This window comes from Terrapene carolina, unplaced genomic scaffold (assembly GCF_002925995.2).
Source record: "Terrapene carolina triunguis isolate 2854851 unplaced genomic scaffold, T_m_triunguis-2.0 Scaffold68, whole genome shotgun sequence".
Lineage (NCBI taxonomy): Eukaryota > Metazoa > Chordata > Testudines > Emydidae > Terrapene > Terrapene triunguis.
Window position 1 is genome coordinate 56,280,545 of NW_020664419.1, and position 26,482 is coordinate 56,307,026.

The 26,482-nt window shown below is 41.8% G+C and overlaps 1 protein-coding gene across 3 annotated transcripts in view; it reads left to right on the forward strand.

Moving 5' to 3' along the window:
* Window positions 1-26,482, forward strand: part of RASSF3 (Ras association domain family member 3) — a 78,093-nt gene that overhangs the window by 43,309 nt on the left and 8,302 nt on the right. Inside the window, exons 1-2 of one of the 3 annotated variants that reach the window (XM_024208057.3) lie at window positions 23,612-23,795; window positions 24,224-24,331. In XM_024208057.3, coding sequence (XP_024063825.2) covers window positions 24,323-24,331 — 9 coding nt within the window. In that variant the 5' untranslated portion in view covers window positions 23,612-23,795; window positions 24,224-24,322. Of the gene's footprint in view, window positions 1-23,611; window positions 23,796-24,069; window positions 24,125-24,223; window positions 24,332-26,482 lie in introns of those variants that run through there. The other 2 variants (XM_024208056.2, XM_026648778.2) reach the window with 2 other exon arrangements.

The window sequence follows — 26,482 nt, forward strand, 5'->3', positions numbered from 1 at the left end:
GGGGGCAGTGCCTGTGGATGGGGGCAGTGCGTGGAGCCTCCCTGGCCACCCCCGTGCCTAGGAGACGGAGGGACATGTTGCCGCATCCGGGAGTTGCCTGAGGTGAGCACCACCTGGATCCTGCACCCTAATCCCCACCCTGGAGCCCCCTCCCTTTAAACTAGGTTCGACGGGGACAGGTGAGCAAAGCCCACAGGTAAGTGGGGAACGTGGAGACCTGGGAAATGGGTCGGAAATAAGAGGGAGTGTGGGCTATAATGGCAGAGAGAACGGAGGGTCAGGGCAAAACTGGGAGGCAAGATCGAACCAGTATCTTAGATGCCTATATACAAATGTGAGAAGTATGGGTAATAAGCAGGAAGAACTGGAAGTGCTAATAAATAAATACAACTATGACGTTGGCATCACTGAAACTTGGTGGGATAATACACATGATTGGAATGTTGGTGTGGATGAGTACAGCTTGCTCAGGAAGGATAGATGGGAAAAAGGGAGGAGGTGTTGCCTTATATATTAAAAATGTACACACTTGGACTGAGGTGGAGATGGACATAGGAGACGGAAGTGTTGAGAGTCTCTGGGTTAGGCTAAAAGGGGTAAAAAACAAGGGTGATGTCATGCTAGGAGTCTACTACAGGCCACTTAACCAGGTGGAAGAGGTGGATGAGGCTTTTTTTAAACAACTAACAAAATCATCCAAAGCCCAAGATTTGGTGGTGATGGGGGACTTCAACTATCCAAATATATGTTGGGAAAATAACACAGCAGGGCACAGACTATCCAACAAATTCTTGGACTGCATTGCAGACAACTTTTTATTTCAGAAGGTTGAAAAAGCTACTAGGGAGGAAGCTGTTCTAGACTTGATTTTAACAAATAGGGAGGAACTCATTGAGAATTTGAAAGTAGAAGGTAGCTTGGCTGAAAGTGATCATGAAATCATAGAGTTTGCAATTCTAAGGAAGGGTAGAAGGGAGTACAGCAAAATAGAGACAATGGATTTCAGGAAGGCGGATTTTAGTAAGCTCAGAGAACTGATAGGTAAGGTCCCATGGGAATCAAGACTGAGGGGAAAAACAACTGAGAAGAGTTGGCAGTTTTTCAAAGGGACACTATTAAGGGACCAAAAGCAAGCTATTCCGCTGGTTAGGAAAGATAGAAAATGTGGCAAAAGACCACCTTGGCTTAACCATGAGATCTTGCATGATCTAAAAAATAAAAAGGAGTCATATAAAAAATGGAAACTAGGATAGATTACAAAGGATGAATATAGGCAAACAACACAGGAATGCAGGGGCAAGATTAGAAAGGCAAAGGCACAAAATGAGCTCAAACTAGCTACAGGAATAACGGGAAATAAGAAGACTTTTTATCAATACATTAGAAGCAAGAGGAAGACCAAAGACAGGGTAGGCCCACTGCTTAGTGAAGAGGGAGAAACAGTAACAGGAAACTTGGAAATGGCAGAGATGCTTAATGACTTCTTTGTTTCGGTCTTCACCAAGAAGTCTGAAGGAATGCCTAACATAGTGAATGCTAATGGGAAGGGGGTAGGTTTAGCAGATAAAATTAAAAAAAGAACAAGTTAAAAATCACTTAGAAAAGTTAGATGCCTGCAAGTCACCAGGGCCTGATGAAATGCATCCTAGAATACTCAAGGAGCTAATAGAGGAGGTATCTGAGCCTCTAGCTATTATCTTTGGAAAATCATGGGAGACGGGAGAGATTCCAGAAGACTGGAAAAGGGCAAATATAGTGCCCATCTATAAAAAGGGAAATAAAAACAACCCAGGAAACTACAGACCAGTTAGTTTAACTTCTGTGCCAGGGAAGATAATGGAGCAAGTAATTAAGGAAATCATCTGCAAACACTTGGAAGGTGGTAAGGTGATAGAGAATAGCCAGCATGGATTTGTAAAGAACAAATCGTGTCAAACCAATCTGATAGCTTTCTTCGATAGGATAACGAGTCTTGTGGATAAGGGAGAAGCTGTGGATGTGGTATACCTAGACTTTAGTAAGGCATTTGATAGGGTCTCGCATGATATTCTTATCGATAAACTAGGCAAATACAATTTAGATGGGGCTACTATAAGGTGGGTGCATAACTGGCTGAATAACCGTACTCAGAGAGTTGTTATTAATGGTTCCCAATCCTGCTGGAAAGGCATAACAAGTGGGGTTCCGCAGTATTTGGGACCGGCTCTGTTCAATATCTTCATTAACGACTTAGATATTGGCATAGAAAGTACGCTTATTACATTTGCAGATGATACCAAACTGGGAGGGATTGCAACTGCTTTGGAGGACAGGGTCATAATTCAAAATGATCTGGACAAATTGGAGAAATGGTCTGAGGTAAACAGGATGAAGTTTAACAAAGACAAATGCAAAGTGCTCCACTTAGGAAGGAAAAATCAGTTTCACACATACAGAATGGGAAGAGACTGTCTAGGAAGGAGTACGGCAGAAAGGGATCTAGGGGTTATAGTGGACCACAAGCTAAATATGAGTCAACAGTGTGATGCTGTTGCAAAAAAAGCAAACATGATTCTGGGATGTATTAACAGGTGTGTTGTGAGCAAGACACGAGAAATCATTCTTCTGCTCTACTCTGCGCTGGTTAGGCCTCAACTGGAGTATTGTGTCCAGTTCTGGGCACCGCATTTCAAGAAAGATGTGGAGAAATTGGAGAGGGTCCAGAGAAGAGCAACAAGAATGATTAAAGGTCTTGAGAACATGACCTATGAAGGAAGGCTGAAAGAATTGGGTTTGTTTAGTTTGGAAAAGAGAAGACTGAGAGGGGACATGATAGCAGTTTTCAGGTATCTAAAAGGGTGTCATAAGGAGGACGGAGAAAACTTGTTCACCTTAGCCTCTAAGGATAGTACAAGAAGCAATGGGCTTAAACTGCAGCAAGGGAGGTTTAGGTTGGAGATTAGGAAAAAGTTCCTAACTGTCAGAGTGGTTAAACACTGGAATAAATTGCCTAGGGAGGTTGTGGAATCGCCATCTCTGGAGATATTTAAGAGTAGGTTAGATAAATGTCTATCAGGGATGGTCTAGACAGTATTTGGTCCTGCCATGAGGGCAGGGGACTGGACTCGATGACCTCTCAAGATCCTTTCCAGTCCTAGAATCTATGAATATCCCACACTCCGAACCCCTCGGCCCCACCCTCAAGCCCCGTCCCACACTCCAAGCCCCTCAGCCCCACCCCAGAGCCTGCACCCCCTTCCGGAGTCCTCACCCCCTCCTGTACCCCCTGCCCCAGCCCAGTGAAAATGAGCGAGGGTAGGGGATAGCGAGCACGGAGGGAAGGGGGATAGAGTGAGCATGGGGTGGGGCTTCGGAGAAGGGGCAGGGGTGGGGTGGGGCCTCAGGTGGGGCAAGGGTATTCAGGTTTCTGCAAATAGAAAGTTGGCAACCCTATCCCTCTGGACAGCTCCTGATAATTAACCTGCCCCTCCTCCTGAGAAGTGGTTTTTAACTGTTTATTTCCCTTTGATCTTGTTCCCAGCATGGCAAAACAGCCGGGGCACTTCAGGCTAGAGCCTGGAAGTATACCATTGTTCTGTAATTGCCCCCTCCCTCAATGTTTGCTGGAAGATTTTCTTATCTGTAGCTATTATGATGTTTTCCTTCTTGTTTTTCCAAGAGCCCTCTATTAAGCCAGATTAATACATTTGTACAGGAAAATCTTATAACCCATTGTACAACAACTTCATCTCACTGGTCAGATACATCATGTATAAAATTATTACATCTCAGTATTCTTAAATTATTACATAGCTGCTCCATGTCAGTCTCAGAGGGCGTTATCCTGATTTTACAGATAGAGGACTGAGGCACAGAGAGAAGAAAGTCAGAAGAATCCAAAAATTAATAGTGCCCAGTTTGAGACACCTAGAATCTGATAGTTTCAGAGTACTTAGCATGATATAGCACTTCATATGTTCAAAGCACCGCTCCCATTGATTTCGGTTGTAGCTGATTGTTGCTCAGAACTTCTGCAAGTCAAACTGCAGTGTCCCAAGTTAGGCACACAGAAAATGAGGAACACACAGTTAGTGACCACAGGGGAAAAGCTTTGGTTTAAGTGTCTTGTCCAGCATTACGTAGAAACTCTGTGGAAGAAGCAGGGATAGAATCCAGTTTTCAAGGGAGACCAGCGTTTCTCTTTCTGTAATCCTCTGCCTTATCCACTACACCCCAGCCAACTTCTGCCACAAATGAGGCATAGGTCCTAGGGACAACATCCCATCCATGTTCCCTGTCCCCACTGGCTGCCAGTCCCAATCTCCCTTCCCATCTTCTGGCTTTTATTCACTGAGCCTTGTTCTGTACAGAATTCAAGTGAACTCAATAACAGTATTTTATGTAGTTAATAAAGAAACATCTGTGTGCAAAGGCAAAGTTTTGAATAATTTTAGATATTACAGCTATTCTATTTTTTTATTTTGGCGGGGATGCTTTTTTTCCACAGATGGTGGAAGAACAGTCCTTGGGTAAGCCATACTGGTATCGAATGCATACCTGAACTTTTTAGGCACAATTCCTGGCTGAGAACATAACAAAGACTCCATTGTGCTGTCACACAGCAAAGCCAATAAACGTGGATGGGTTCTTAAGTGGATGAGTTCTTAAGAGACAAAGATTGGATTTTCATGCACATGTATTTGACAATGAAGAATGAGGAAAGAGAAATAGAAAAAAGTGACAGCTAAACTTATGTTGTTCTGAAATAGACAGTTTTCAATTTCCTGCATCAGTTTCTACCTTAAAGTTTTATAAGTAAACTTCAGACTTCGGGGTATGCTATACTTTTCTCTAGAAACATGCTTAACCAACAGTCGTCTCCCCACATGCTCATTTCTAATAAATTATTGCCAATAGTTTAAGCAGTGTGGAAACTTGTGCCTTACTATAACTCATGCTACCTCATACACCATCTCCCTCCCCCTAAAACATTTAATTGATGATTGCTAGATTAAAATCATCATTCTTTAAGATCACAAGTATACTCATAGTAAAATCCTAATGGGCTTTTGTTCTTGATTAAAGTGGGGAAATGCAAACATTGAGTCCCCCTTAGCCAGCTGTAAAGAGAGAAAAATGGAGGAGGGTCTCTTAAGCAATTAGATTGTTCTTGTTTCTAAAAAGGAAGCTTAGTGTTAAGACTTTATAGGTTGGTTTGGGTTCAGAGGTAGCTCTGTGTTCTCTGTTCCTCCTAAAGCCAAATGAAGATGGCTGTCCCCTCCTGGCTCCTTTCACAACCATCAGTTATTAGTTTTTAATCTTGTTAGACTAGATTCATCTGACATTTTTGTATTCCAGAGGCAAAGACAGATATATCTACTTAAGCTGTAAACATCAGTGGTCCTAACTAGTGCTAGGAAAACCAATGTGAAAAGATGAGTTACACTGCTAATTATTGTGGTTTGGATAATCTTGTTCAGTAACATTCCCTTAAGCAGACAAATGTAAGCTCTTAAGCACAGTCTTAAATTGCAAAACAAAACAAGTTCTTGAGACTTTATGGGTTAGAGATAATGCAGCTAAGTTGTGTGATTGATTTTAAAATGGCTCATTAAGTTTAGCGGGGCCAGTGGATTTTCAAAATATTCCCAATAATCTTCAGGAGTAGTTTGCAAGGATGTTTCCAATTCCTGAAGGAATAGGAGCCCTGTATATGAATAACCACTGGCTATAAGAAGTGCATTTGATAACCAGAGCAGATGGGCTAATCCCGTGACACCACAAATGCCTAAAACGCCTCTGCCTTTGTGGAACAAGTATATCCCATACTCACAAGATGACTACTGTTACAGTTGATCTGTGAAACTTTGCACTGTTGCTGAATCAGCTCTTTCTCCATTTTTACCATCACAGTAGTTAGCAAACTCGGTGACAGTTATGCTAGGAAACCTGAACTAATTAAAATTGTAGTACGATTCTTTGGACAGCGGTGCACCTATCTATTTGTACAAAGATGAAGTTTTAGGGAAGATATTTCAAGTAGACTTCTAAAATGAAATCAAATACAGATGGTTTGAGTGGACATCACTGGGAAAGAAGAACAAATAGTGATTACTAATCATCCCCAAATTCCCTCATTAGAAAAGTGACAATATTATTATCCAGTTCATTATCTTAGAATCATAGAATATCAGGGTTGGAAGGGACCTCAGGAGGTCATATAGTCCAACTCCCTGCTCAAAGCAGGACTAATCCCCAGATAGATTTTTGCCCCAGATCCCTAAATGGCCCCCTCAAGGATTGAACTCATAACCCTGGGTTTAGCAGGACAATGCTCAAACCACTGAGCTATCCCTCCCCCCAAGATTGCATCTGTGGTGTGAAAAATAGCTGGTGCACTTCATTTCTAATAGAACTGGTAGGCAAATAGTATGAAGCTACTTAAGAAAAAAGTAGTCTTACTTTACCTTCTCATTATGTTGCCATTAATCTCAAGATGTGGCCCTTTTTGACTAATATGTTTTGACTGGATACTATGAATCTTGCTGCAGTTTGGTAGTACTGTGATATTTTCCAGTCTGGCTGATGCTGTAGTATGTATACTTGGCTAGAAAAGTACTGTTTGTTGGCCGTTAGACTTGTTAATTATCCTGTAAATGTAAAATATAATTACTGACTTGTTAGTAAAACTTAATAGCTTGAGCGTGAGAGATGTATATAATATTTTACTAAAGCAAAAACTGGTATAGTTTGCATCTTAAAAATATATTACCTACAGCACTGTCTCTTTTTAAAATGACTTACTCTGTGTAAATAGCTTGGTTAGACTAGCCTTGTGCTTCTGAAAATAATTAGATACCACAGCCAGCTGCAGCTGGCTTGTTCCCAGCTTCACATCATAACATACATTTGATTAGAAAACATGTAACTAGTGAGGAACTCCCTTAAATCCCACTATTTCTGCACATCTGTGGTATTAGTACATTCTCTTGGCTAAAAGCTCTGCCCTTTTTCTGTACCCGACTGTGGGCCAGATTCTGCCTCCCTTACTCACGATGAGTAGTCCCTTTACCACGTGAATAGTTCTGTTGATTTCAAGGGGACTAACTAAACATAAGTGAAGGCCAGTTTTCTGCCACCTTCTAAGGCCTGGTCTACACTAGGACTTTAATTCGGATTTAGCTGCCTTAATCCGAATTAACCCTTCACCCGTCCACACTACAGAGCCAGTTAATTCGAATTAAGGGCCCTTTAAATCGATTTCTGTACTCCACCTCGACGAACGGAGTAGAGCCTAAATCGATTTTGTTAATTCGAATTAGGGTTAGTGTGGACGCACACCACCGAATTACTGTGTTTAAGTTAATGGGGTAGTGTGGCCGCACACCACCGAATTAATGTGGTTTAAAACCGAATTAAGGTGCTTAGTGTGGCCGCGCACAATCGAATTTATACAACCTGTTTCCCAAATTCGAATTATCTAAATTCGGATTAATCCTGTAGTGTAGACATACCCTAAGACAAGACAGGAGTTCTCAAACTGGGGGTCATGACCCTTGAGAGGGTCACAAGGTTATTACAGGGGGATCGCAAGCTGTCAGCTTCCACCCTAAACCCCACTTTGTCTCCAGCATTTATAATAGGGTTAAATATAAAAAATGTGTTTTTAGTTTATAAGGGGGGGGTCACACTCATAGGTTTGCTGTGTGAAAGGGGTCACCAATACAAACGTTTGAGAACCACTGTTCTAAGAGCAGCTATTTGTTTTAAACCAAAACTTGCCCTCCTTATTGTGAAGAGACCTGAGATTTTTATCTTTATAACTGTAATGTAATTTCATGCTGAATAATGAAACCGAAACTATAGTAAACATGGTATGGATGCTAGACCATGCATGCTCCACCCTGGGTTGGCAAATCTTCACACAGGGCAGGAAAGAGTCCACCAGAATGTGCTACTGCACTAATTGGCAGCACTTCCTAGAACAGGCCCCTCACCCCCCACTCTGTGGACACAGTGAGCATCTCACTTGTCCTGGACTACTTCCTCGCTCTCAATACATCGGGCTTCACTCTCAACTCTATCCGGGCACACTTGGCAGCATGTAGTGCTTTCCTCCTACCAGTGGAGGGCACCTCTGTCTTTACAAACCCTATCACTGAGCTTCATGAAAGGCGTGCTCAACACTTTTCCACCAGTTGTGAAGCCAACACCTACATGGAACCTTAACCTCATTGTCTCCGCCCTCACGAGACCACCCTTCGAACTCATGACAACATGCTCCATAGAATCATAGAACTGGACGGGACCTCAAGAGGTCATCTAGTCCAGTCCCCTGCACTCAAGGCAGGACTAAGTATTATCTAGACCCACCTCTCTGTGGAAGTGGCATTCCTGGTTGCTGTCACCTTGGCCAGATGAGTCAGTGAGCTCTCTGCCATGATGACAGACCCTCCCTGCATGGTATTTCACAAGGACAAGGATTCCTTAAGACTACCCCCCAAATTCCTTCCTAAGGTGGTGTCCAAATTACAACTCAATCCATCCATCCACTTACTGTGTTCCATCTGAAGCCACATGCCTCCCCTGCCGACAGAGCCCTGTACTCTCTCAACATTCACTGTGCCCTGGTGTTCTACTTGTACAGGACTAGACCCTTTAGGAGGGCTCCAAGATTTTTCATCACCATTGCAGAGAGATCAAAGGGAAAAGCCATCTGTTCCCAAAGGATCTCTAAATGGGCCTCAGGGTGCATGCTGGCATAAACGCTCCAACCTACCCCCTCCCGGGGGTATGACAGCACCTTTTACAAAAGTGCAAGCTGCCTCCTCAGCCTCTCTAGCTGATGTCCCACGGCAGGACATCTGCAAGGCTGCGATATGGCGCTCTATCCACGCGTTTCTAGTGTACTACACCATAACACACACGGCAGCAGTGGACACGGACGTGGGCCACGCTGTATTAGATGGCTGTCTCATTAGCATCCTCGCACCTACCTCTTCACTGATTATGACTCGTAGGTCACCCACCTGTGGAATACACATAGGGACCATCACTCGAAGAAGAGGCGGCAACTCACCTGTAACTTGACGTTCTTGGAGATGTATGGTCCTTCTCTGTGTTCCACTACCCACCTTCCTTCCCCGCTGCTTCAGACTCTATTCTGCAGTGGTAAGAGGGGAAACTGGAGTGGCGTCAACCCACACTGCCCCTTATATCCTCGGCCAGGAGCACGAGGAGGTGCATTACACATGTGCAGGTCAACAGATACTGCTTGGAAACACCTCTGGACTCAGGCACAAGGTACGCATGCGCACTCACATGTGGAATACAGATAGGGACCACACATCTCGAAGAACCTCCAGTTACAGGTGAGTAACCTCCTCTTTTTCCACCAAGAACATTACATGTAAATAAATTCTAGTCCTGTAGATAGACCAGTCATAATGTTTTGTGCACAAAACCAAACACACAGCTTGAATTACAGGAGTTCAGTGGTTTAGAAATCTGAACTCTTCCATCTTCTCTCTAGCTCTTTAAAGTGGCTCCATTTTGCTTCTATTTTCCGTAAATCAAGATGATGGTTGTGTGGGTTTTTTTTTTTTTTTTTTTTATTCAGGATTTTATATAGCATTGAGGGGATTTTTTTTTTCAGGAAGTTACCATGTTTTTAAATAAGTAAACATAATGTTTTCAATTAGGCGTTAGACTGGGGTGCATATGTGCACCCATGCAGTTTTATTGTCTGTAAAGTAATTGCTCTTGTATTGAAATTAGGTAGCTATTTGTATCAAGCACATTCCTTTTCTCTCTAAGTATGTTGGCTAAATATCAAAATGCTTCTTCAGTGAAATTACTTTCTGCTATTGTCAGATATCATAAAATCTATCCCAGTGTGAAGCAAAGTGTCAGACAGTATTTGTGAGGCTCTTAAAAGTAATTGACTGTTTCTGCTTTTTTGTTAATTTCCAGCCTTTAACCTTTTTAAAGGTGCTATTACTGTTGGGTCATTCCCGTGCTAGTTACAGCCACTAAGCCTATACAGCCTTTAGTAGTGTATGTTGTCATATGTATTATAACTTCTGTGATTGCCTATCATAAGGCTAGGCTAGAATCTGATTCTAGATTGGACTACCTTACCTCTTTAATATTGGTCGTTAGTTCTAGTCACTTTCAGAAAGTTTGCATTTTGCATAGACTCGCTTCTCTTCACACACAAACTGTATGAGCCATTATGGGTTTCTCATGTCTTGATGAGCTTCATAATTGAATTACCTTAAACATAAGTTGGGTTTAAGGAAAGGTGGAGTAGCAGCAACACTTCCTTGTGACTTTAGTTTCCTGTGCATACGAATGGGGAAATTGCTGTTTGGAATGAAGAGAGAATAACTTTTTTGAACTTTGTTATAAAATCAACACATTCTTCCATGTGCTGGCTTAAGAACAAAGCAACTAATTTTTTGTTTCCTGGTGGCCTTTCTCCAGCACAGCAGAATAAATTGCTTTTGGATTCTAGCCATTGAATCAGGTTGTGAGTAAGCAGCTCTTTTCGCCCTCTGCAATTTTAGCAGCAGTCTCTTGGCCTTCCTTTATTGAGGAGAAAAATGCAGTACTTGGGGCAAAAGTCTGCAATGTTTAGGTGCCATGAAATATTAAACTGAATTTTCTTCTGCTCATCTTGGGCTATCTAGGTGAAGGTAATGATCCTGTGGACTTCTTGGCAATTTTCCAATATTGATAATTGCACAAATATCAATCTTCTTGATAAAACAAGTTCTGATGTCTAAGACTATTTATGAGAGAGTGAATGAAGAATTTATATTGCTTTCTTGCACAGTCAGCACACTGCTAACATTGAGCTAATAGTGGTGTAAAGTGCTTTGAATTACCTAACATACAAACAAATGTAAGTCCTAGACACAGTCTCAACTGCAAAGGCTTCTCTTTTGTTTCTGCTGCATCAAGCTTTTGACTTGGGTGCTTGTTTTGAAGAGACTGGCCATTGCGGGATCCAACGTTTTAAAGTATTTCTGTAGCCGTTCAGTAGATCAGTTATTTTACAGGGCCTATTGAGACAGTTAGCATTGCTGTAAAAGTACTTTGTGAAGACTCTGTTGTCTGAAAAAGACAGTTATTCTAATGAAAAATAGCTGCAAAAGAAAAAAAAACTTCAGAAAGAAAGGGAACTTGAAGTTCAGATTAGTTCTTAACTTTACTGCCTTAAAAAGACATCTCAGAAGGTATGTAAGTTGGCTGTAAACTTATACCAGACTGAAGCTAGACATGCCTGTCTGCTGTGGTCAGATTAAAATATGAAGGAAAAGTTTTGTGTTTTGGGGGGACAGAGACAGGTATACTTTTTTTAAGGAGGTTATCATTGTAAAAATAAATTGTTTAATGCTTTAGGAGTGATTATTTTATAATGTAAACTGCTTGTCCTTTATAAAAGAAAAGCAAAATAAAGCTGAGACTTTATTTTTAAAAATAGATAGCTGGCTGCACTTGTTCAAAAAGAGTGGGGGCTTTTTTCTTTTAGTTATGACTGTGATGGGTTTGGGCCCTTTGCAATGTCATCTGATGTGCTGGGGTGCCACAGAGTCATCCTATTCTGCCAGTCTGGGTCCCCTTTACCTGGCCTTGCTGGGTTAGGCTCCCCAGCCTCTTCCAGCCAAGCACACAGGCAGGGCCACACCCAGTTGCACAGAGAGACAGAGATCTGCTCTGGAAAGATTCAGCCTTAGGGGCTCACCCCAACACTCTGGTGCCCACTCCCTTTAAGGGGGACAAACCCAAAGGTTTTATGAAATCTGCCCCCTCCCTCAATGTGGAGGGAGATGTGCACAACTTCCCCTCTCCCCCGTTAGAAATTACATAAACTGGGTTATATTATAAACAAGCGATAAATTTATTAACTACAAAAGGTGCATTTTAAGTGAATATAAGAGGTAACAGACAGAACAAAGCAGATTACTGACCAAATAAAGCTAAATTCGCAAGCTAAGCTCAATAGACTTAAGAAACAGGTTACAAAATGTAATTTCTTACCCTAAATGTTATTTTAGGCAGGTTACAAAGTTTCTGTGGTTCAGAGTTCCTGTTATATTTCTTTTCAGACTGGACCCTTGTCTCAGTCTGGACTCCCCCCTCCCTTCAGCTGGCTTTAGCAGTCTTTTCTCTTGGGCACCCTAACCATGGAGAGGAGTCGTCCCTTTTGGCTTCCTCCCCATCCTTAAATAGGATTTACATAAGGTGTGAATCCTTTGTTTCCCAGACTTGACTCCCCTTCCCTTCCAGTGGAAAGTTACAAGAAGTCTCAGGTAATGTCTAGTATCAGGTGACAAGACCATCTGACTCTATAGTGTCAAGCGTCCATGAGTCAGCGGCAGTATGGTGCGTCCGCAGGAAGGCCGAGCCTTTTCACAGTCCGTTGTCCTCACTGATGGGTCATCAGCCCTGTCTGGCTTTTCCATTGTTGTACCTGAAGTGTTAGCAGTGGGCATCACCCCAAAGTAGCATAGTTTAAATACAGTTACAAAGTCAATATTCTTAACTTGAGATACAGAAATGATACAGGCATACAAATTGGATAATCATATTCAGTAAATTATAAGCTTTCCAATGATATCTTACAAGACCCATCTTGCATAAAGTATATCTGTTATGTCATATTCATATCATAAGCATATTTTTATAAAGAATATGGAGTGAAACATCACAATGACTTCATAAAAATGTTCAGCACATGAATGTGGTCTACATGAGTTGCACGCGTATTGAACAAAAGAGATCCCATAACTTCTCAAAAGCGTTCCGAGAGCTAACACTTCCCCCATGAGGAATTTACCTAGTGGACTGTAATTGCTTCAGAGGACTGTCTTTTTTAATTGCTACTGTTTTCTATTAAAGCTATGGCCTGCTTGCACTTGGGAAACTAACTACCTACTGAGTCTAATACCATTTCATGGGAGTTGTAGTGTTAGACAAGGCTCCAGAGACCAGAAACATTTTCACTGTGTGATTTTAAATTTGCTTTAAAACAAGTCTAATCAAAACAGTAACTTAAAAAAAAAAGTTTTGTCAGGCAGAGCCTTGTCTACATTCTAACTTTCCCCAGTTCTAATTCCAAAGCTAGTGTTAGAGCCAAGGTGTAGGGAATTCTTTTTTAACTTGGCTCCTTGTAGACATAGCCTGTATCTAGGTGGAATAAAGAATTAATGAGTTAATCTTTCAACTACTTCAACCCAGGATCAGATTCTGGGTTTGATTACAAGTGAAATGGAATTTGGTCTCATCCTAATTCTCTGTTAGTGCAATTTGTAAAACTCCAGCTCAGCCAGTGGCTCCTTCCCCCCTCGGGAGTTTTAGACTATGAGTGTTGGGCTGGATTTTTAGTTTTCCCTCTGAATCTGCTGTGCTTATGGTTATTAACTGAGTCCCTGACATTATTTTAGTGCTGTTAGTAACTGAATAGTTCAATTTTGGCAGTGCTTAACCTTCTTTCCAAGATCCACTGATTAGCTTTACACTGTATCTCATATAAGCTTGTTTAAGTACTGTTACACCATATAACCTTATCAGTTAAAATCCAGACCCTTTCAGTAGGGTCAGGAGAGGGTGCTAATCCATTTCACTACATTAAGCCACTTGTATTTGGATAGCCAAGTGTCTAACTTACACTTTTCCTATGCAGGGTATTTGATAGTGGCTGATTATTTTCTGTTCTTGCTGGTTCATAAATCTAGTTTGATTAAAATCTGTGCAAGACCTAAACAGTTGTGAAATGTTAATTCAAAACACATACAATGTATTACTTTAAAAATGGTGTCAGAATGACTTGTAACCTGCTATGCCTTTTAATAGAAAATCTAGGGCCACGGCTTCAAATGCTGTTCTTCATACAGTTTAGTTTAGGACTCTAAACAAATGATTGCTGTTTAACAATTGGCATGCAACCCAGTTTTGAAGTACAGCCATATAGGGTCTGACAGAATTTGTGCTAAGGGGTTTTCAGAGTGAGGTCATGATAAACATAAATGAAACTTGAGCTGCTGTTTTAATGTCACTAGCAAATACAATTAATCTTTCTAACAAATACACTCATACAGTGAAATGAATACTGTATTTATATTGCCTCTGGTTTGTGGAGAGGAATATTTAAAGGAGTAAACTGTAAGGATTTTTGGCTTGTTTCTGTGCTTCTTAAAATAGCTAATTTAAACATACTTTCTGGAGTTCTGCTAGCAGGTTGTCGCAGTTCAGGTTATGTCTTAGCCCTGGTCTACACTAGGGGTGGGGGAGGGGGTCGACCTAAGATACGCAACTTCAGCTACGCGAATAGCGTAGCTGAAGTCGGCATATCTTAGGTCAACTTACCTGGCCGTGAGGACGGCGGCGAGTCGACTGCTGCCACTCCCCTGTCGACTCCGCTGCCGCCTCTCGCGAGCTGGAGTCCCGGAGTCAACGGGGATCGATTTTATAGCGTCTACACTAGACGCGATAAATCGACGCCTGATAGATTGATCACTACCCACCAATCCAGTGGGTAGTGAAGACCAGGGCCGACTCCAGGCACCAGCCGAGCAAGCTTGTGCTTGGGGCGGCAGATTCCAAAGGGCGGCATTCCGTCTAATCTTTTTTTTTTTTTTTGCGCCTCACCACTTTGGCCGCCCCTGCAGGTTTTTTCTTTTTGGTTTGCTGCTCCCGCCGCCCGGTAGGGGGCGGAGGAGGGGAGCGCCCTGTAGCAAGCCCGGCAGGCAGCCTGTGTTCTTCCCTGCCTGCCGGCAGGCAGCGCACCAAGAGGGGCTGCGTGGCAAGCGTCCCGCATAAGGAAGCCCTGGCTGCCCCTCTTCTCTCTCTCCCCCCTCCCGCCCCCCGCTAGCCGGGGTGCGCACTCCACTGCCTGGGGTCTGCAGGGCCAGGAGTCCCCCTGCACCCACGCTCCCGCCGCCCCGCAGGTATTTTTGTTGTTGTTGTTTTTTCTTTCCTTCCCCGCTCTGGCAGGCCGGCCGTTTTGTCCCCCCCCCCCCCCGCTGCTCCGGCCGGGGGCAGGTTTGTTTCCCCTCCCCCTTTGCTGCTCCAGCCGGCCGGTTTGTTCTCCCCACCCTCTTTTGCCGCTGCGGCCGGCCGGTTTGTTCTCTCCCTCCTGCTGCTCCGGCCGGGGGCAGGTTTGTTTCCCGCCCCCCCCCCCCCCCCCCCCTTGCTGCCCCGGCCAGCCGGGCGTTTTTTGCTTGGGGCGGCAAACAAGCCAGAGCCGGCCCTGGTGAAGACCAGTCCTTAGTTTTCCCTATGACAGGGCTTTGACAGTATGTTGGTAAACACACAAACTGGTGTTTTTCTCTTTTTAAATAATGTAAGGTAACAAATACTCTCTAGAATGTCTGTACATTTTTTAAAGCATTTCTGCCAAAAAAAAAAAAATTACACTTCTGATTAGCAATATAATCCCACAAAATCCTGTATTTGAGTATTTAATGATGTGAATTTCTTACCTTTTTTCAGAACCCTTTCATAGTGGCCACACAGCAAAGACACCTGAAGTGTTGCAGTGTTAACAGGCTGTTGTGTAGAATGCTTTTGAAATCATTCTGTCTTCTAAAACTACTATTCAGCATAAGAGGAGGCATCTCTGCCCAGCATAATGACCGGTTTACATAAACTGCTTCCGATTCCTAGGGCAATGGAATAGGAGGCAGAGACCATAAGCAGCACTGACTGCAAAAAGAAAACTCGGTTGGTAGAGTCAGTTACCTCCACCCCATCATCTTTCTCTTTCCCAAGAAATGTCTCCTTCCCAACTCCAGAAAGCGCCCTCTGTGGATCATAGATAGATCATGGGCTTGGGCAGGAGCAAAGCTTGGAGCTGCTTTCCTCGTAGCCCCTCACCTAACACCTCTAGTCTCTTCTGTCTCCTCCCTGCCTCTGGTTTGGAGGTAGTATCTGTTAGTTAACAGATAGATACAGCCAGTCTCTCCACTTGGTGATCCACAGATGGGTTGCCAAATGAAGTCTAAGGGCATTTTCTGAGGACAGGGTGGCATTTCTTGGGTAGGGGGAAGGTGGTGTTGAGTTCCTTTGTTTCCCAGGAACATCAGTGTATGGAGGAAACAACATGTTTACTTCAAAAGTGATTCAAGTCAGTGATTTTTAAATTTTATATCTCTCTCTGGTGGTATTAGAATGTGCATTCATTTTATTTAAGCTGGCAGCTCACTTTATTGAGGTCAGTGCATAAGTAATCAGGATATGTTTCCCCCCTCATTCCTCTTCCCCCACCCCAGAAAAAAAGCCCCCAACAAACACTGACTTTTCCATGTTCATCCTGGTACTAGTTAGGTCCCTTTTCTAATGGAGATGTGATGTAGTTAGTTAGTTTGTTTTTCGTTGTATTCTTCACAGCTATACATGTCTTGGTCTCTGATGTGGAAGAGTGGATGGACTTTATACTCTTAGGTCAAACTTTAACCCCTCTGTCTTGAACCATATGTTCAAGGTCACCAGTTATAGCGTAATCCAAGATCATGGAGTCTTCATGATATGACAGGATCAAGTGTTGCTTTGTGTTTGGGGTGAGCGTGGGTCTGAGGACAGGAGGGGGTAGAGTGCTGGCATTGTTTAAAAGTTGGCTTTAGCTCCCAAGGCTATTTGGTTCTTTGAATTTCTTAAGAAAATACTTTATTCCCTTTTTGGCTCAAATACAATTTTCCTCCATTATGTCTCCCTTCTTCTATCAAGCCTTTGTGATGTGTTCTGTTTAGTGGAGCTTGCTTTTCCTATACTAGAGCTATTGCTTAAGGTCACTGCTTCACTGGAAAAGTTGGTTCCCCTTGTGGATGCAAGTAGAAAAGTAAAATTCAGTTTGGAATGTGATCTAGAACTCATTAGATCAAGTCCTGGATTGTTGGTTTTTTTCCAAATTTAGTGTGAGGGCCTAGTGTGTCTAGCTGTTTGGGTATAGCAACAAGATGCTCACCTAAGACCAAAGCTTGGACTTCATGTGACACAGATGTAGTGGGGTGGGGGGTGGGATCACAGTTTGTTCTGCAGTTCACTTGAACAGTTATTTGCGTGATGTTAATACTATTCATGTGCACTTGTATCACATTAGCATCTAGATGCCCTGTCAAGGCTGAATCCCCACTCTGGCACTTCAAGTGCAGAAGTGGGGCCCGCAAGGATTTTAAAAATGAATACTGGCCACTCCAGGCTTGTATTACACTCCCAAGGTTAGAGCTTTTCTCTGACCTTGGCTTGGTAAACGCTGCCACCACCCAAATGCAAAAAACCCTTTGAACCCAGAAAGGAGCACTTGGGAATTCCTCCCTGTGGGGTGCCCTCAAGCCCTTTCACCCCCCCCCTCCGGGGAAGAGCTGAGAAAGAAAACAAAGGAAATTAGCTGTTGCCACCAGCTAATCAAACAACATGCACAAACCTCTTAGGACACCAAAAATCCAATCCTGTTCTTAAAAAAGGTAAATTTTATTAAAAACAAAAAGAAAATACATCTGGAACTTAGGCTTTTACTAGATTTTAAAGGAGCAATTCCAAAAATTAAGCACCCAAAATAGCTTTTGAGGGGGTTCAGCTTAAAGGTTACAAGCAAACAAAAGCATCCGGGGTTAGCACAGAGGAGTCCACAAGCCAAAATAAAGAAACAAACCTGATTGCATCTATCTAAACATTCCAGGTCCCAATGATTCCTTCTAGGTACCTGGTTCAAACCTTACACAGCATTCCTGCTTCTAGCATTGCTGCTCCATGTCCCTGCAGCCCATTGAGAACAACGGAGAGACAATTTTTCCCCATTTTAAAAAGTTCTAGCCTTCCCATTGGCTGTTTTGGTCAGGTGCCCACTCCCTTTTCTTTACCTGGGGACTTTTTAACCCTTTACAGGTAAAGCAAGCAGCCACCAAGAGGGACTTTATAGCTAATTGCCTGTCTGGGTGTCCATAAAAGGGAGCTCCCCCCCTTCATTTATCACAGGCCCCAACTGAGATTGGGGTCCTATTATGCTATGGACTGTACGTGCATGTAGTACGTGTCAGTCCCAGCCCTAAAAACTTTACAATCTAAGTAGGCAGGACAGAGGGTGAGAAAAAGGAAGTGTTATTTTTCCCCGTTTTGTAGATGGGGGAACTGAAGCATGGAGAGGTGGTGACTTGTGAAAGGTCATGCAGGAAGTCTGTGCGAGAGCTGGGAACTGAACCCAGTTCTCCAGTATCTTAATCACAGCCCAGCTGTTCTCCCTGATGGAAACAAATGCACACGCGTCCCCCCCCCCCTCTGCTGCCTGCTACTACCGCTTAGAAACTTGTGTTTGAGACTCAAAGGAGCTCTTATACTTAGTTTGAAGGTTTGTTATCAAATTTAATGGAAATTCTGGGAACTAGAGATGTGTGCTTATTTCATAGACTACTGCAAATATTTCTTGAATTTCATAGCAAATTAACAGGTTGGCCCTGGGCTGAGAGGCTGGTGTTGTGGATCTGAAGAGGTTATACATAGGTTCCATAGAATTGCACTGAATCTTGTTTTTATCACCATTCATAATTGTCCTCAAGAGGAGAAAACAACAAATGTGAGGCACAGGAATGGAAACAGGCCCAGAACACTGTGCAGCAAAACACATTTTCTCAGTTGAACTGGGAGGAGCAGATGATGATGATGACATGGCCTGCAGCTGTTAATGAGAACATCATTCCAGTGTTCTGGCTTCAGTATGACGCCACGCCTCGTATAGTTCCCGTGTTTTGGTCAAAATACAATTATACAAAAATATTGTAAAACTAAACCCACTCAGCATAGTGGCCTTGTCTAGCACTGGGTGAAGAAGAGCTTATGGCCTCTGCCAGGATGGCTTGACGTGGTTGTGTTTCACTTCTGTGCTCATGACACATACTGTGAGTAGGACAGACCATTGGAAGCAATCACTGGGACTAACTACTGAAGCAACTATTTGCAAAATCTGTATTAGCAGATGAAAACATAAATAAATCTGTTTCAGTGATGTATGCTGGGTTAAATGCACCATATGCATATATCAGTTGTATCTGTTATATGGGGGGAGGGATAGCTCAATGGTTTGAGCATTGGCCTGCTAAACCCAGGGTTGTGAGTTCAATCCTTGAGGGGGCCACTTAGGGATCGGGGCAAAAATCAGTACTTGGTCCTGCTAGTGAAGGCAGGGGGCTGGACTTGATGACCTTTCATCTGGTCCCTTCCAGTTCTAGGAGATAGGATATCTCCATTCATTAAAAAAAAAATTATTTAATTTATTTATTTATCTATGTAATACATGAAATGTATTGTGAGGTATGCATCTGCTACTATTTGTACACTTGTAATGCACCTGCTCCAAGGAGCTGTGCCAGGACTTACAGAACAGGTGCTCAGGTCACAGACAAAGCAACAGTTGGGGGTAGTACTCTTATCTATTTGGGGATTAACTGAACCGGTCTGTCCTCTCACTGGCCAGCGAGAACTGTTGCAGGAACAAATGGAGAGAGGCCTGCTTAACTGCAACACGTAATCTGCAAGAGTTTTTCCCTCCAGTTAGTGTAGCTAAAGCAATAGAGGATGAATGAGTTCCTTGCCAGCACTCCCAGTCTCAGAAAGAATGTTTTTACATAGTCATTGCAGAGAAGAGTTTACTGGCCTCTCGATCAACCCCCATAATCCATGTGAACAGCATGGTACTTAATTGCTGCCATTGTTAATTTACAGTACATGCTATGTTGGATGCACACAAGGTTTCCAAACTGTAGTGGATATTTATTTCCTTATAAATCAGTGGAGTTGTACTGATGTAACTGAAAATGGACTTACACTGAATCGAAGTTTAATTAGCAGAGGAGCCTTTCTGTAAGGTAAAGCAGGATTCTCAGCCTGGGGGTTGTGACCCAAAATTGCATCAAAGGGTTGCGGGGCTGGCTGGACTCAGCTCCTTGCTCTGGGCATTGTGACCTGGTGCATGGGGTCTCAGCACTGCTCCAGGTTTGGCCTAGCTGCTGCTCTATCATGATGATTTGGGGGGGGGGGGAAAGCATCTGGGCCAAATTTCAGTGACCAGTATTGCAACCCCAGAAGTTGCAGTACCCAGAGCAGGGAGCCAAGCCCAGCTAGCCCCATGGGACAGGAGCCAGAAGAGGGGTGGTGGTCATGTTCTCCAGTAAGTACTGGCCCCTGATGTATCCCCTGTTCTGCAGCCGAGCAGCGCCGGGGCGGGAGTGGGAGCAGCATCGCGTCTGGGGGCATCTCAGGAAGTCTCTGGGTTGTGACAGGCCATCAGGGTTTACAGATGGGTCAGTTGAGAATCCCTGAGGTAAAGAATACAGGAGGCAAGGAGAAGATTGTGGGACGCTGAAGAAAATGTTTAGCAGTTCTCGCAAAATCCTTCTTTTCCCTGATCTTAGCCTGGGCACACTGGCCAAAAGAAGATTACTTCTGCCACTATTGCTTTGTCTAGCCAAACTTTGGATCCGAGACCATGATAAAGATTAATTATATACTGCAGGTGATTTTGCTCTGTGAGTATTGGGAAGAAATGACATGGCATCTTGCCAGCAAATTTTGGATGTTGGATGTTTGAATTAAACTAACGATCAAAATCCATGGGTGCCACGGATATTCAAGTGTTAACAGATGTGTTAACATTTAGCTGGAGATACCTAATCAGAATGACTGACTCCTTGATGACAGTAGACTTGATTGCACTAGCATTCCTTACAGCTTTCATGTGGTATTTCTTCATTTGTTGCGTCTCAGTTGCAGTTGTGCAGGATTTTCCCCCTCTCTTCAGACTATGTAATTGTTGTATTACCTTTGCTGATTAGACTATTTTGTGGTGTTAAATTGCTTGTGAAGGAATTTTTTTGTTGGCTTGAAGTGCATCCCTCAGTGCACAAATAGTTGCAGTGTTTGAGCTCTGGTTATATAATTTATCATTTGAATCTAATGCTTTTTGTGCTTCTAGTTCCCAGACTTGGGTTTCCTGGGATAATGGACTTGAAGTGGAGGCATAACTTTTTTTTGGCTGAAAATAAAATATTTTCCACAGTTTCATCACCCTCCTTGCTGTTAACTGACCTGAAACTAACATAAGGTGCAGAACACTGATTGAAGTAAATTGGGAGTCTTTCCACTGAATTTAAGGGGAGTTGGATCAGGCCCATAGAGACCTCAAAGTTCGGATCCTTGTTGCTTTGCTGCGTGTTTTCTCCCCCACACCCGTTTTTTTGTATATAATTTGCAGTTTGGAGTTAATCTGCATACTGTTTAGATGCTCCGTTAACAGTTCAGATGTACATGGTGGCAAAATCAAGGATTGCTTTATGTTTCTCACTGCCATGTAAGGATGCATCTTATGCCTTTCCGTAAGAAAAGGCCCTGCGTACTCTCCAGCAAGCTGGACTAAAATCTGTGGCAAGGCTCCCTGCTTTTCTGTGGCGTTTTGGTGAAAGAAACTGGAATTTCTGAGGCATGTTCAAAATAGAGGGTCTTACTGAATTAAATATATGAGTGAGTAATTTCATATGAAAATAGCAATGAATATTGTAGTGATTAAAGTCTTGTTCTTTCCTAAATAAAACACACTACCTCAAATGGCTTTATAGGCTTTCCTATTCATTGTCTCATTGATTTCCATACCAAATTTGCTCAGATTGCAGATAGACAATTTTTTTTCCAGCTGTCAGCCCTGCAGACTTACCCTTTGCTGTTAAAGGCAGGTTGGGTTCTTTTAGTTATCTCCACTAATAGCAGTTCTGCAGGCCAAATTATGCCCTCCATGATCTATGTAGCCCTGTCAAGGAAACAGGAAGCTGGTTTTGGAACCAGATAAATGGGTTGAGGCTTTTGACACTGGGAAAGGGCGGATTAATCTTTTCTTTCCCTCCTGTTCCCTGTTGTTTTCTCCTCTGGACAGTAGTTGTTGGATGGTGATGCAGCAATCCTTGACAGTGGTCAACTCCCTCCTTCCCCATCCATGACTGCATGCAACAAAAATGGGCAAACACATTAGCTAGAAGTATCTGCTAAACGATCAGCAATAAAATAATTATACATTCTGATTTTCAAATGGCATTATTAGGGTTCAGAATTTCCACTATTGAGATGAATGGGGCAGTTCACACCTCTCAAAGCTAATGTTTCAGGCCGTCTGCTCCTCAGGAATATGGGTCTGAATCAGTGCCCATTTGGAAGAACATGTTCACAACTATAAGGGCTAGAAACTTTTAAAATTTAAGTTTAGATTCTTGAGCACAATTCTGTGGCAGGTGCTTGCTCCATTAATTCTGTGGCCAAATAATTGCAGAATACACCGTTCCCTACTCATAACATATCTTTTGTAATGGGATGAAAATTGAGGGTGCAGTAGTTGCCTCAAAATATTTTTTTAAAATTTAAAACAAAAAACATAATGTTTAGGATGCTGGTGTTTTCAGATTCTTATTATTTGCTACACATGTAATATCGCTACAATCTTTTATATTTAATAATTTCTAAACATTAAAATTGCTCAACAAATTTGTTCTTATTTTAAAGAAAAAATTACTGATTTTATTTTTTTATTTTTAGCACAAAGGGAACCCTTCGCAAAACTATAGAAGTCCCTAAAGTAGTAAGGGAATAAAAAGCATTATATTAAAGTGCTAAGTATTACTGCACTTACCGCTCTCTGGGAACAGGCTACAGGAGGGGAAAGAATAAAAGGATGATAAATATTTTTAATTTCTCTAGTGAGAGGGGGGGGAGTCTTGATGCTGAAAACTTCCAGGTGGTTTGGTCCTGCTTGTAGTGGAGTTGAGCACTGTGCCACAATATTGTAACTTCATGATAAAAATGCTGTAATTAAGGAACTAATAGCATTCTTATCATAAAAGCTGTAATGTTCATATCTAAGCTAGGAGGTATCCTTATTTTACAAATGGGGAAACTGAGGCAGAAATTGTCTTATCGAAGACCCCAAAGGAAGTTAGTATTTGAGCCAGGATTAGAGTTTGGGAGTTCCTTGTTTCCAATCCTTTGCTCTGACCACATCTCTTTTTTAGCTGTAGGGAGGATGGCGGAGTCATGTGTCTTTATTCATGTATATAGTAAAAAATCAAAGAATCTAAAGCTCTCAGCTTTGTATAGGCTTTCTGGCAAGCAAAAATGTATAGCTCTGCATCAGATACAGTGTTGTCACAGGGTTCGGTTCTGGCAAACTGAAATGCCTGCCAGCTGTGCTGGGAAGTCTCAGAGAGATTATGTTATAGGAGTAGGTTTTGAGGTCAGGAAAATCCTTTTCTTAGGCCAAACTCCTCCAGGGTCCATTTGGATGGGTAGTCTAAAATACTGACCCTTGACCATTGTGCACGTGGTGCATGAGTACTCCTGTGCTCAGAGGTACCCAGATGTTTCCAAGCCAATGTATTCCTCTCCTAAGAGAGGTCTTAAATCATTAAAGTTGAGAGCTGAATCAGTTTCATACTATATATGGTGTTCATGCAAGTGATAGAAATCTGAGTGTATTTATAACACTGGTTTGCCACAGTAATGTGGATTGGGAACAAATGCTTTTTTGGATAATAGCCAATACTTAGGATTGGTTTTACAGTGGCGTGTAAAATCAGTATATCGCCTGTAAAGACAACAGTTGAAAAACTGATGGGGGCTTCTTAAAAAAACAACAAAAATCTTGAATTTGGAGAAGCAGTATATGCCTAGATGCATACTTGTGATGTATCATATAAGCAGGAAGATAGACTATTATAAGTTGATGAATGCTGAGATGCCCATATTCCAATACTTAAAATCAAGAATGTATACTTATTTATCAGGTACTGGATTTCTTATATATTTTTCTGCTTTGTGCAGAGATAGTTTCTTTTAATTACATATGCCTTAAATGTAATTCTGTACAAACGTTGTGATTGGAAAATATTACATAGCATTGAAATGAAAAAATCTAATTATGAAATGAGTTGAGCTGCTTTGCATGCTGCTAATAAATATTTGAACAAAAATAGTTGGCAAAAAATGACACACGTGTTTTTGGGTGTGTCAGTTTAACTGTTTATGATCAGCACAGCAGCTTTTTTGACATACCTCATTTGCTAGATCTTTGTATTACTACATGGATAACTGCTGTATATGGAGCCTGTATAAGGTAATGATTGATTTCAATGTTTGCCCATAGCCTAGAACGTAAATGAACTGTTGTTTTTTTCTGGATTTTCTAAGATTGACAATGTTTGTTTTGTTCTAGGATGTTCAGAAAGAGAGAGAAACCCACACGTATCTCAGTAAAGAAGAAGTTAAAGAGAAGATTCAAAACTATAATTCATCTGTTACTGACAAATTAAAGATGACCTTGGTAAGATTCACATAGAACTGCTGTAGTTTATAATTGAATAGCTGAATGTAACTCCATATAATGCATTATTTGTCACTGTGTCTTTAGCATTTTTCGTGTGCAACTATGGCTTAATGACTTTGTAGTGTACTACAGGAAAAGGGCCATTTCTTAGCCCTGAAATGTATTTAAGCCACTTTCACCCCTCATTTGTTTGGGGTTAAGGGGATAAGGGTAGAAACCACAAACCTGTACATGGTGTTGTGAAAAGTTAACATTTTTAAAATACTCTCAACTGTCAATAAATAAATTCCTTCCATCAGAACCTCTCAATTATACTAGTACAGCCAGCACAGGGAGAAGATGGCTGTTTATTTTTATCAGACTGTCTATAAGTATGTCTCTTATAAAACTACATTACCATGGCACCCAAATATGTTAAATCAAGCAAAAATAACTCTTTTAGTTATGACACTTTTTACATTAATTTCAGAAAGTTTGATTTCTGGGGATGGTTTTAAGAAGTAGGTTTTCAGTGTGATAAGAATATAAATAAAATTTTTACATAATAAAGAAGTTAAGATGCACACTGATTCTTAACTTCTAAATCTTCTATAGTAGTTCTGTGATTAAGTTTATTAATAAAATCCATATTTACCTGGCTAAAATGTTATAACTCAATCGATATATAAATTGTCAGATCCTTTTATGTTCCATTAGATGTACTGTACATCCAAACTTAGAAGTTCTGTTACATTCTAAATTACTTTATATATGCAAGCTTTATCTACTAAACTGATTTTTGTTATGTATTTTCATATGGTTTGGAATTAATACTTGTAAAATCACGTTGCCAAAAGCCCTGTAACACAGTAACATTTGACTAATCACTTGTTTTCAGAACTAATTACAATAAGAAACTTTCCATGTTGGTTAGGTTAGCATAAGCGTTTAGCCTGAGATATTCAAAGGGGTAAGTCTATTAGGCACCCAATTCCCATTGAATTGCAATAGAATTTGGGCATCTAACCCCCTTTGACAATCACAGCTTTAAGCATTGCACAACTGTGTGTGACCTTGTGTTATGTATGTATGCAAACTTATATTGTAGAGTGTGGTTTTAATATAAAATGTATGCAAATATATCTGCATATATATAATAATACAAACAGAAACTCTGTTAAAAACATTATTCCGGTTGCAAAGTCTAGTGCCCAGAAGCTAGGAAATGCCAAAATTTCAGCTCTCTTGTGCATATGCATTATGCAGTCTTTAATGAGCAGGTATTCAATATTTTGTTGTCTCATTTTTCAGTGTTTGGCCCCCAAGCCTTATTTACTGCACATTATATTCAGAGCAGGGTTTGAATAGAATTATTAATTTCCTCACAGGCTTTTCTGTGGCACTTATCACTATAGTATCTGTTTCACTAATATTAATGAAGGTATTTTTCACAACTCCTCCGTGAGGTGAGGGACTAGTATTATCTCCATTTTATACATGAGGAACTGAGGCACAGAGAGATCACAAGTACCTACTAATTTTGGGTGCCCCGTTTGAGACACCTTGAAATTGACTTTACAGAATACTTAGTTAGCATTATATAGCACTTCACATATTCAAAGCACAGCTCCCACTGGCTTCCATTGCAGCTGTGAGAGCTTAGCACTTCTGCAAATCAGACCCCAGGGTCTCAAGTCAGACCCCTAGAAAATGAAGAACACACAATTAGTGACCATCTGTGTGAAATTTTTTTGGCTTACATGACATGGCTAGCATCCTACAGGAACTCTGCAGCAGAAGCAGGAATAGAATCCAGTGCTCCAGGGCAGCATTCAGCTGCCTTAACCCTTGCTTCATTTACTACACACCTTCCAATTTCTGCAACAAATGAGGTAGGGAACCTTTAGACAACAGCTTCCTTTACCACACAACCCGGACTTATTCCCACAGCCAGTCCGTCAGGAGTCCTGTGGAAAAAACAGTATATGATCAGGTAATTAAAGACTGTAACATAATGCATATGCACAAGGGGGCCAAATTAAGGATGTACAGTAACTTGTGGCATTTCCTAATTGTTGAGTGCTTGACTTTGCTACCTTAATAATGCTCTTTTAACACTGTGTGTGTGTGTGTGTGTGTGTGTGTGTGTGTGTGTGTGTGTGTGTGTGT